General features: G+C 45.1%; 1 protein-coding gene across 1 annotated transcript in view; it reads left to right on the forward strand.

Moving 5' to 3' along the window:
- Window positions 1-12,091, forward strand: part of LOC142313286 (vertebrate ancient opsin-like) — a 61,909-nt gene that overhangs the window by 43,217 nt on the left and 6,601 nt on the right. The window contains exon 4 of the mRNA XM_075352279.1: window positions 7,663-7,902. Within this exon, the coding sequence (XP_075208394.1) occupies window positions 7,663-7,902 (240 nt within the window). The remainder of the gene's footprint in view (window positions 1-7,662; window positions 7,903-12,091) is intronic.

Below are 12,091 nucleotides of genomic sequence, written 5' to 3' on the forward strand. Positions count from 1 at the left end.
ACCTGTACTAGTGAGCGCTTCTCCTTTATCGAGATAATCCATCCACCTCAAAGGTGTGGTACATCAAGATGCTGATTAGACAGCATGATTAATGCACAGGTGTGGCTTAAGGTGCCCACAATAAAAGCCAGCAGTTTTACAGTATTGGGGGGAGGTTCGGGGAGGTCAGAAAACCAGTAAATATCAGGTGCTACTACCATTTGCCTCATACAATGCAGCACATCTCCTTTGCATAGAGTTGATCAGGTTGTTGATTGTTGCCTGTGGATTGTTGGTCCACTCCGCTTCAATGGCTGTGCGAAGTTGCTGGATATTGGCAGGAACTTGAACACGTTGTCGTATACACTGTCCAGTGAGTATGCTGATATGCAAGAACTACGATGTTTTCAGCTTCCAAGAATTGTGTACAGATCGTTGCAACATTGGGTCGTGCATTATTGTTCTGCAATATGAGGTGATGGTGGTGGATGAATGGCACAACAATGGCCTCAGGATCTCATCACAGTGTCTCTGTGCATTCAAAATGGCATCAATGAAATGCACCTGTGTTTGTTGTCCATAACATACGCCTGCCCATACCAGAACACAACCATGGGCCACTCGATTCATAACGTTGACATCAGCAAACCGCTCACCCACACGACGCCACAAGCAGTCTGCCATCTGCCCTGTACAGTGAAAACCAGGATTCATCAGTGAAGAGAACACCTCTCCAACGTGCCAGACACCATTGAATGTGAGAGTTTATCCACTCAAGTGTACAAGGAAAGGTGTCAAGACAGACCACAGACTCTTGAGACATATTGAAAGCAGTAAAGAATCTGCAAAGACCGGAGTAGAAAGATCAGCCACTCAGAGGAGAAAAGTAGCTGGAGAGCGAGAGAGCAAGCTCCAAGGACAGAGGGATCCTGTGGGGTGGACATCCAGGGCTCTCAGTACTTTGCACGCACGGGGTGCAGATCCCAGAACTGACCAGGACTTCAAGCCATCTGTTAAATCTGCCAGGCGGGTGGGTTTCCAGGACTCATCTGCCACCCTTTAACGTCTGAGGCATCAGCAGCAAAGAGGGGACCAGGACATATTCCCTTAAATAGTCCAAGCTGCCTGCAGCAGGACCCAGACACCAGGAGAACCTCCAAGTGCTCCACGCCAGGGAGGACCCATATACACCAGAGTGCATCGGAGGTAGAGCGGCACCAGGTTGGCTGGCACAGCCATCAGAGACACGGGCGCACCTGGGATCCAGTATGTCCCCAGGGCGCGAAGCCAGTAAGTAAAGACAATCATATTGCCCTCTCTGTCTGGACTGCTTCATCGCACTGCGCCCCACATTAACCCTTCAACTACCCCTGGGGATAAGCCCTGCTCGTGGAGGGCTCCATCATCCACCCTGCCCCCATCCATCATCCCCTGTGGGAACCCGCAGCGCAGCCCTACTATTCCTGGCCGCAAACCGCGAGTGGCGTAGTCGGACTTTGTTTTTCTTTTTCTTTTCATTTAAAACTGTTCGATGGTGCTGCCCAGATCCGAGCAGCTCGGCTGCCCCAGGACGCGACACATGATATAGTAATATACCTGTATAGGGTCACTTTTTGAGGTCATCTAACTAAACTGGTGAAATGCTTGATTATAGAAACGGAGTTTTGGTAACACAATGAAAACACTATAGTCCTCATCTCCTGAGCCTGATTGTGATTATATAACATTAGTGACCTTTAATGCATAGGTCTCCAATGTTTCTGATCTTGAGAGCCACATTTGGCCCTGAGAGAGGGTCACGAGCCACATCCATCTTCCACCCCCTCACAGTAGTGACATCCAGAGCCGCCAATTGTAGTGCCCCACAGGGCCTCAGGGGTTACTCGTCACCGGGCCAGTGGTTTTGTGGGGTTGCTGTGACTGGCCTGACCCAGCTCCATGGCCCCGTCGGCTACATGTAAAGGACAAACTAACAGGTGTCTGGTGTAAAGGGGGATGGAAGGAGAGTGAAGGGTCCCTGGGAAGCGTGTCACCAGTTGCCGTGATGATGGGGGTCCCGGCCTCCTCCGCCGCAGACCCTTCCTGCAACTTTTCCTCCTCCAGGAGTGGTGTTGGATGAGAATGGGGGATGCTTTGCAGCACCACCGATGGTGTGCAGCCAGGAATCGACCGCCGCTGCGAGTTGTTGCTCTCCTCCATGGCTGATGTTAACGCAGCCCAGATAGTCCAGCTCCCCACAGGTGATGTGAGCCCTGGGGAGGATGAGGGCAATGGGGAAGGCTGATGGCGCCGAAGCGCAGGGCGGCGGCGCCGGCAATGACAAGGACAACACCGGGGCTGCGGTTCAAAGTTCCTTAGGTGCCGCTTTCCGCCGCCATGGATGGACTCCAGCTGGTCCCAGGTGAATCGGAGGCAACCACCATTGTCTGTGGAAATGTGTGAGACCTTCCTCCTTGTGCTTGGTTGTGGATTCCCGTGGCTTCAAGCAACTTGGGGACCCTGCTGTTCATGTTAAGTGTCCCGTCCCGTATGCAGGTGGCGTGGATCCTCTCCCTGGGGTCCGACCGTAGACCTGACCCCAGATCCTATATGTCACTGTGCTCCGGGAAAGTGGGTAGAGGGCGATGGGACTTGGAATCCCCTTCCCCTGCAGAATTATTAGAGTCCATGAAGGTTTCCTTAACCGACGGCTCTGCACCCCGTCTGTGCTGGCACTGTGGGAAAGGTTAGGCTCGACCTCAGCTACCATGTCTCCTCTTTCTCATCATCTCCACCAGTCACCTCTCGCCCTATTCCAGTCTCATTCCAGCAGATTCAGTGCGGTGTTGTGGCCCCTGGTCTTGGGACAAAATTCACCAGTCTCTCGTCCCCAGGACCAGCCTTGCTTTCCTTCATCTCTTGAGGCTGTCTGCTGTCTCATGCTCCCAGACTGAACTGAAGTTAAAAAAGGTTTGTGTCTCTCTTACTCACTTCGTGCCCCCACCCTTGGGATGACTCTTAGTGGCTGTTGTCTGAGTAACCTGGAATTCCCAAGACTGTCCAGCTTTCTTTGTAAGTGGTGACTCATAGCTAGATGTTTGTAAGTGAAAAAACAACACCAGTGATTAACTCCTTCATTACCCGAGTCCAAGCATTGCACCCTAAATGAAATGCAATGGCCTGTGGCGACTGAAGCCCCAGGGGCGCCACATTATGACAGCCAAAAAGTTTTCTATAGAAAACACTCTGAGGCAGTATACCAAAATCCAGGGGTTCCTACCTTACCCCCATTCAGATCTGCTTCTCTGTGCGAGGCTTCTCACAAAAGTCACCATGTGGAGACTGGCTCTTCATAGCTGTTTGCAAGACCTGGTTCACCAATCCATGAGCCACACATCATGGGCGGTGAGTCACATATGGCTCCCAAGCCACGGGTTAGGAAATTCTTCTTTAATGGGATAGGACGCCAAATACAAAATGCACAATAAAATGTAAAAATGTATGGCTATCCTTAAATTTTCTTCTTTCCTTTGACCCTAGTTTGCCTCATACTGTAAACAAGGAAAGAGAATATGCCGCTCTCCCTTCCTCATCCTCACAGACCTGTTTGCACCTAGGTGGCTGCAGAAGGAGATTTTATCCTTTGTCCTGTCTGCAGTTAGATAAAAAGTTAATTAAAGGGATTGTCCTCTTTTAGCAATCCTCTTCCCTCAGACTCAGGTGTATAAAAAACAAAATGAGCTTTACATGCCGACAATGAATCCAACTCTGTGTCTGACAGTGCTCCAGTCTCTGCTGTTTGGCTGCAGCAGTAATGTCATATTGGCAACACTGCAGCCAATCACTGATCTCAGCGGCTCTTCCTGTGTTGATGGCACAAGCCGATGAACTTAGTGTCACACTAGGTACGGGGAAGTACCAAGCGCACGGTGAAGGGGAAGGGAAATCCTGTGTCTAGGGAGAGGGAAGATGATGACCCCTGACCGAACCTACTGCTGGTCACTGGGGTCCCTCACCACCCTAGATAGGTTCCGCACCTATGTGCTGAGCCGTATACCTGACTCTAGGTATCCCTATTGCTGGACAATAAATAGGGAAAGGGTTAGATGAACTCTTCATCAACCCTAATAAACAACTATAGAAGGTATAAGGGGGACACACAGGGGGAAAAGCATGAACTACTTATCATTAGATGACTCACATAGAAGTTCAGCAGAGCTTTCAGCAACAATACCACAGAGGAGTACAAGCCTCCTGCTTGCAACCTAGGCTTGAAGGAACTGAAAATATCAACAGCACCAGTCCAAAGGAAGTAAGGAAGGGCTATATAAACACCAAGGGAACACTGATAATCAACAGCTGGATGGAAGGCGAGCTCTTCCTGAGTCTAAAAGGGAGAGAGCTGAATCCAGCAGGAAAGCTACCTATACCAATGAATACTGACAGCAGGAACAATGGAAAGTCAGGGAGCATTCTGTGCAACCAGATACTGTGACCTTCTATTGCCAGAAACTACATGACTGTCTGTCACCCGTGACACACCCATGACACCCAGTGACTTCAGCACGGCAAACAACAACAGACCCGAGAACAGCAGCATGGACCTGGGAGGGAGAGTAAAGCACAATTTCCTTAAAATATTAAACACCTTTAAACTTCCTCAGCAATTGCTCAGTCGAAAATTAACCAGATCAGCCTTAAATCATCAGGATCGTAAAGAAAATCCTGCATACTAAGGAACAGTGTAAGCAGGTTTATTTGGTGTATACTTTTATTTTCCATTCATAGTATTAATATTCCCTTCAATGGGGATGTCTGGGGAATTATAAAAAGTTGCCTAATAGCAGGGATTGGCATAAATTAATAAAAGGACCATTACTTATCCTATTTAATCCCCCTGCACCGGTGATTCCTATTTCCTATTGGTTCTGCAGAATGAGCTCAGTAGACAATTATTGGCCTCAACAGAGACGGTTGCACAAGACCAGTGAGACCAGTCGATTGGCTGCAACAGTCAAGTGACCGATGGATGACGGCTTTGCCGGAGAACTGGTATGGAAGTCTATAGCGAAGCCAAATTGAGCAGGCTATTAATGGCAAACTTTTTGAAAATATCTGATAATCCCCATAAGTCATTTTCTTCCGCTAAATAGGAACATAATGGAGCCCATGAAAGTAGCCATGGACCGACGTGTAATGAATCCCATTGTCAGATTTTTCACTCCTTTAATTTTGCATGTCTAAAAATGGATGAGGTATCCCCAAGACCCCCTCCTGACCTGCACTGCGCGGCTTTGCGAATAAGTATATGAACATTTAATCAATGGAATTTATAGGTGTCCTGTCTATATCATCATCCTTCTCGTTGTAGCAACCCAATACTCCAAATGTCACCGTCAGTAAAAGAAATGAAAAAACCTTCACATAACATAAAATGTCCCCCTCCCCCACCCTACTACAACCACAACTAACAACATATGGATCGTTAATAAATTCCACTGTCAAAACTACACAAAGAACCTCAACCAAAGACAGTATTAAAAAGTGACCAGGGAAGAAGTGAGAATCTGCGCTCTCTGGTGAAGGAGGCCAATGGGCTCAGATGGTTTTCCCACCTGAAATGTGGATCAAACAAAAAAGAAATTCAGGTTTTTTGGTGTTAGCACAAGATGTATACATATTTGTTACATAAACCTGTGAACTATGGGGTAATAGATCGTCAGAATGACAAAGTTATAAGATTATGGGAAATTCTGTTTGAAAATGGATTAATAAGTCCTTATTGTGCATAGCAAGGTACAATACAAAGGCTTCCTTCACTGCTGCCCCCCTATTAAACACGTTTCATATGTCCAATATTCACATTTCGAGTTTGGTCTCTGATGTGCCATCAGCCCCAGGTCTCCTGAACTGAGCTTCATCATATGTCTATGGGTTGTTCAGTTTGGGACGCAGCTGGGCCAGACAGTAAGGGATATACTCAAAATCGGCCTTAAAGGGGTGGTCCACTACACAGCATAGTGGCTACACATCGAAAGAAAAGCTCATAAAGAAGGCTTTTCTCAAATACCTTGAGTAGTACATTCTGCCTTTGAGTGGCACTATTGCAGTCCGCTCATACCCATCATGTGACCCCCGGGCTCCGTGACCTCTGAGATCCGGTGATGTACCGTTAACTTCCAGTTGACCCTTGTCAAAGAAATTGGATCTATGTGAAATAGAGGAAACAAGTAGGAGGGAAGTCAATGATCACTTGTACATAGATTTTTAAACAAAAGAGATATACCTGTCCTTAGGATACAAAAACAGTGGTGATTCCCGTGGGGGGTGTCCCGTAAAAGTACCGTGGTGGTCCCATGGGGGGTTCCTGCAGATGGTAGTTTGAAAAAGAGACAAAAAAAACAGTCAAAAACGTGATAACGCAATGTAAAAAACTAAGGTGCGGAGATAGTGAGAAAATTCTGCAACATTAATAACTCAACTGATCCAGGTACAGGTGCTGGTCAGTTTAGATCAATAGCATTTCATAGTTACTCCAGGAATCCAGGGATATGTAGGGTCTTATACATTGTGTAACCAGCTAGATCTGAAAACCAAACCGGCCTGAAACCCATCGGTCCACATTGGACCACCATGGAAATTCACCATGGAACATTGAACAGATTATCAGATAATTATTGCGCTATGGTTGCCTCACGTGCAAGTTTAGTATATTCTAAATACATAAGGATACAGAAGCAGTCTGTAAGGGCGGCTTTGCACACTACGACATCGCAGGTGCGATGTCGGTGGGGTCAAATTGAAAGTGACGCACATCCGGCATCGCATGCGATATCGTAGTGTGTAAAGCCTTGATGATACGATTAACGAACGCAAAATCGTCGTAATCGTATCATCGTTGCAGCGTCGGCGTAATTCATAATTACGCTGACGCGACGGTCCGATGTTGTTCCTCGTTCCTGCAGCAGCACACATCGCTGTGTGTGAAGCCGCAGGAGCGAGGAACATCTCCTACCGGCGTCACTGCGGCTTCCGTAGGATATGCGGAAGGAAGGAGCTGGGCAGGATGTTTATATCCTGCTCATCTCCGCCCCTCCGCTCCTATTGGCCGCCTGCCGCGTGACGTCGCTGTGACGCCACACGACCCGCCCCCTTAGGAAGGAGGCGGGTCGCCAGCCAGAGCGACGGTCGCAGGGCAGGTGAGTGCGTGTGAAGCTGGCGTCGCGATAGTTTTCGCTACGCCAGCTATCACACGATATCGTACCTGCGACGGGGGCGGGCACTATCGCGTGCGACATCGCAGCATCGGCCTGCGATGTCGCAACGTGCAAAGCCCGCCTAAGTGTCAAGACTTATGCAAACATAGCATATATGACATTTACACTACATTAATTCTATATAAAATATACTTAAAAAAATGAAGGTTCGTTGCATACAAAATTGGTCAATTCTTGTGTACCCGTCAACCACGGCAAATTGACCTTCCTTTGATGGGACCCTACACTAGTGTCATGCCTCTCCAGTCTACAAATATATATTCGGATAGGCTCTAGCACTAATTAAAACCACCCTGGGGCTGATGGGCGGAGAAGTTTAGTATATTTTGTGGAGTATGTTGCTGCTATACAGAAGTTATTACTTGGAAGATCTATACCTAAATTAAATAAAAAGTGATATTGGTGATGTGATGTCCTCTCTTTATAGGTATCTGACACTCAGAACAGGCTGGGATCTTCCAGGAAACCCGAGAAGGAAGTCACTCGGATGGTTGTAATAATGATCCTGGCTTTTCTCATCTGCTGGACGCCATACGCTGCCTTTTCTATCCTGGTCACTGCGCATCCCACAATAGAGTTGGATCCACGTCTCTCAGCAATCCCGGCATTCTTTGCCAAAACGGCTTCCATGTATAACCCCATTATTTACGTATTCATGAACAAACAGGTACAGTACACATAATATATATTTTCTCTACTTCTTGTTTATTTAAAGGCAGGGGCGTCACTGCAATAAGTGCAGGGATTGCAATCGCACCCGGACCTTGGAACATAGCGGGCCCCAAAAGTCCTTATGGTCAATATGAAAAGACAAAAGCTATTACAGACTTGCAATAATTGGGAGTCCCGCTGGAGCTTTTGTATTGGGGTCCATGAGCTTCAAATCTCGCCATTGATTAACAGGGTATGCCCATCCTACAGGATATGTGATAAATGGATACTAGATGCAGGTCTCACATCTATCTTGAGACAAGGGCTCCATTGCTACTGTCAGTGGATAAACGGCTAGAATTCCTATTATTTTGGAACCCCCATCTTCAAGACAGATGCAGGTCTTAATGGAGCGACTCGCATCATGTATAAATTTATAGCTTACCGCATAGATACTTCATAAATACTGAAGATTTTAAAATGTTTCTCAGCACAAAAAAGTTGGAGGTGATCCTGAGTTCCAGGGGTGGACATATCATCCGTGCTGTCACACGGGGGCCCAAGAGGTCTACCTCCAAAGTAGGTGAAATTATGTTTTTGATGAGCTTTTTGGCTGCAAAGGGCCCAGAATGCTGTATATAAGAGCCCAGGCCGCGCTGTATAACGTAAAAAATAGCTTTATAATACTCACCTAGGGGGTGGTCCGGTCCGATGGATGTAGCTGCTCTCTAGTCCGGTGCCTCCTTCATCTTGTGGGATCATCGTCCTCTTGCCCAGCCTCGTGTGCATGACGCGTCCTACGTAATTCAAAGAGAGTCCTCCATTGCGCTCCTGTGCAGGCGCACTTTCATCTGCCCGGCTGAGGGCATATCAAAGTACTGTAATGAGTATGTGTCGGCAGTCTTTGACATTTTCTCGCGTCTGTGCATTACAGTACATTGTTCTTCCCTCAGCAAGGCAGATCAAACTGTGCCTGCATAGGAGCGCAATGGAGGCCTCTCTGTGAATGACGGAGGACACGTCATGCACACGGGGCTGGGCAGGAGGACGATCGCAAAAGGAGAAAGGCGACGGAGCAAGAGCAGCGAAGCCCATCGGACTAAACCGCTCCAGAAGTGAGTATTATAAAGGTGTTTTTTACATACTACAGGGCAGCCTGGGCTCTTATATACAGTCCCTGACAGAGGTTCTGTCGCTTATCCATGTTATGTAATTAAAAGCTTATAACCGGACTTTAAATTCATCCATTGGTTTTATAAAATACTCTTTTGAAAGCTGAAACTCTCCCAAATTTGGTTTACGTTATGAAAATAAATTTGCTGCAAAGCTGAAATATTGATCATTTAATGAACATAGAAAGGTCAGATTTTGGCAAGACAAAAGTTTTGTCGCCCACAGAGAGTAATGTGAAATTCAAACAAATAATTAACTTCTAAAACAAAGATATGTTGCATAACATTGGTGAATGAAGTTGTTTTCCTATTAGAGCCATATTTAATATTTTATGTGACTTCCATGAGCTTGATGGACTGCATCCATGCGGTTCAACAATGATTCATACAATATATTGATGAAGTCATCAGGAATAGCAAAGAATGCAGTCTTACATGCCTCCCAGAGTTCATCTAGATTCTTTGGTTTTGTCTTCCAAGCTTCCTCTTTCATCCTACCCCAAACATGCTCAATGATGTTCATGTCTGGTGACTGGGCTGGCCAGTCCTTGAGCACCTTGATCTTCTTTGACAGGAGGAACTGAGATGGATGTATGAGATGGAGCACCATCCTGCTGCAGAAGTTGACCCCTTTTATAATTGGGAATGTAAGAGGTAGCTAATACTTCTTGATATTTTAGGCTATTGATATTGCCTTCCACCTTGCAAATGTTTTGCACACCCCCATACTGAATGTAACCAAAGACCATGATCTTTCCACCACCAAACTTAACTGTTTTCTGGGTGTATTTTGGATCCATACGGGCTCCAGTAGGTCTCCTGCAGTATTTGCGGCGGCTGTGGTATAATTCAACTGAAGATTCATCAGAGAAATCCACCTTCTGTCACTTTTCCAGGGTCCATCTATTTAGCAGGCTCTGGGACTTGACAAATGCCACATGGTTTTTTTTAATTGCCTTTTGTTTAGTTCTGACGTCTGGGCACTGATTTGCTCATGGAGGCCATTTCGAGACACAATCCTACAAACTGTTCTAGTTGACACAGGAACTTGAGGTGACCAGGCCTGTTGGAGCTCTGCTGCAGTGGAAGAAGGGCTGGCTTTGGATTTTCTAACCAACAAACGATCCTCCTGAGCAGTTGTCTTGCGGGGTCTGCCGGACCTGGACTTGTCAAAAACAATTAATTAACCGATCATTTAGTGAGCAAAGGTGAGGATGTAAACTAGGATTGGGTGCATTATATGACAAAACTTTTGTCTTGTCAAAATCTGACCTTTCTGTGTTTATTAAATGATCAATATTTCAGCTTTGCAGCAACTTTATTTTCATAACCTAAACAAAATTTGGGAGGGTTTCAGCTTTCAAAAGAGTAATTTATAAAACAAATGGATTAATTTAAAGTCAGGTTATAAGCTTTTATTTACATAACATGTATAAGTGACAGAACTGTCAGGTGAGCGTACAGTATTCTACAATGCTGTATATAAGGGCTCACTGGTGGTGGCCACAGCTAATAAGGGAAAAACCTGGGGACAGGTTCCCTTTGATGCTTTAGTGCCATCTTAGCACCATATTGAAAGTGGAGAGTTACCGGATAGCAGCTCATCAGTTTAGTGCCTGCGCACTTTGCTTGCTTTTGCTCCCTTCCTGGGAGTATATCATTTTGGTTTATCCCTACACCTCCACTACAATTCTGGTGTACTGTTCAGGTGTTTTCTCAGTCTGGGATGAAGGCAGATCACGCTACCATTTCCTTTTAATTTGCAGCAGTTGTAACATATAAATATTGTCTTCCTAAAATTGCATTTTTTCCATCCATGACATGGGTAGCAAAATTTGAAATAAAGGAATAGTGTGATAATTTTTTCCCCACATTTTTCAAGGTTTTCCCCTATTTATATACCAGGCAGACCGCACTGTACTTTTAAACTGACAAGCCAGAACAATAAAAACAATAAATTAACTAAATTAATATTTCTGTTTTGCCCGTGCCAATTATTTGTGGGATCATTTTTTTTTCATGAACAAGTTATTGCCTAGACGTGTATTTGTCTGAGAAGACGATCCAAAATCTCCAGGGAAAACTTTGTTCTTCCTTTAGACCTTTGTGCATGCCTCAGCATGGGAGTAACGTTGAAGATACCGTAACATTTGTGGAATTCTCTCCTTGAACGGAATTGATCGTCATTTCTTCGGAGGATACAGATAATAAATCAAGTGATTGATGTGTTCAACTCTACGGTGTCAAAAATGGACGTTCTTCGACAGAGTTCAGGATGTTTCCCTTTGGTTCTCTCTAGTAAAACATAACTGTTCATCTGGTGTTCAATTACGGGCCACCACAATTTCACTATTAAAAAAAATCCTAAAAAATAGGCCCACATCCCTACAAAAACACATTTTTGCTAGTGATATCTCTTTAGAGTATTGTGGAAGAACAGATTTCACAATATAATCTGCATATGTTATGAAATAAATCTTAGAACTGATGGGGCAGGTGTACTTACTTTGAAAATCCATGTCAGATTAGCTAGATCATACTTTTTTCCATGGAAAATGTTAAAACAAGCATTTTGTAAACCCCGCTGTAGTTAGAATATACTGATTTTAATATCAGAATTGACAGTTTTCCAAGAGCAAGTACACCAGCCTCATCATGTCTAAAAGATCTATTCTATTTAAACATAGTCGACTTTTTAAAAATGTACCTGAGTTTGTTTTTAATATAGCTTTTTTGATGGGATATTTTGGATTGAGTGATATAGGTGTATATATTTGTACAGTTAGGTCCAGAAATATTTGGACAGTGACACAAGTTTTGTTATTTTAGCTGTTTACAAAAACATGTTCAGAAATACAATTATATATATAATATGGGCTGAAAGTGCACACTCCCAGCTGCAATATGAGAGTTTTCACATCCAAATCGGAGAAAGGGTTTAGGAATCATAGCTCTGTAATGCATAGCCTCCTCTTTTTCAAGGGACCAAAAGTAATTGGACAAGTGACTCTAAGGGCTGCAATTAACTCTGAA

The sequence above is a fragment of the Anomaloglossus baeobatrachus genome, chromosome 5 (assembly GCF_048569485.1).
Source record: "Anomaloglossus baeobatrachus isolate aAnoBae1 chromosome 5, aAnoBae1.hap1, whole genome shotgun sequence".
Taxonomy (NCBI): Eukaryota; Metazoa; Chordata; class Amphibia; order Anura; family Aromobatidae; genus Anomaloglossus; species Anomaloglossus baeobatrachus.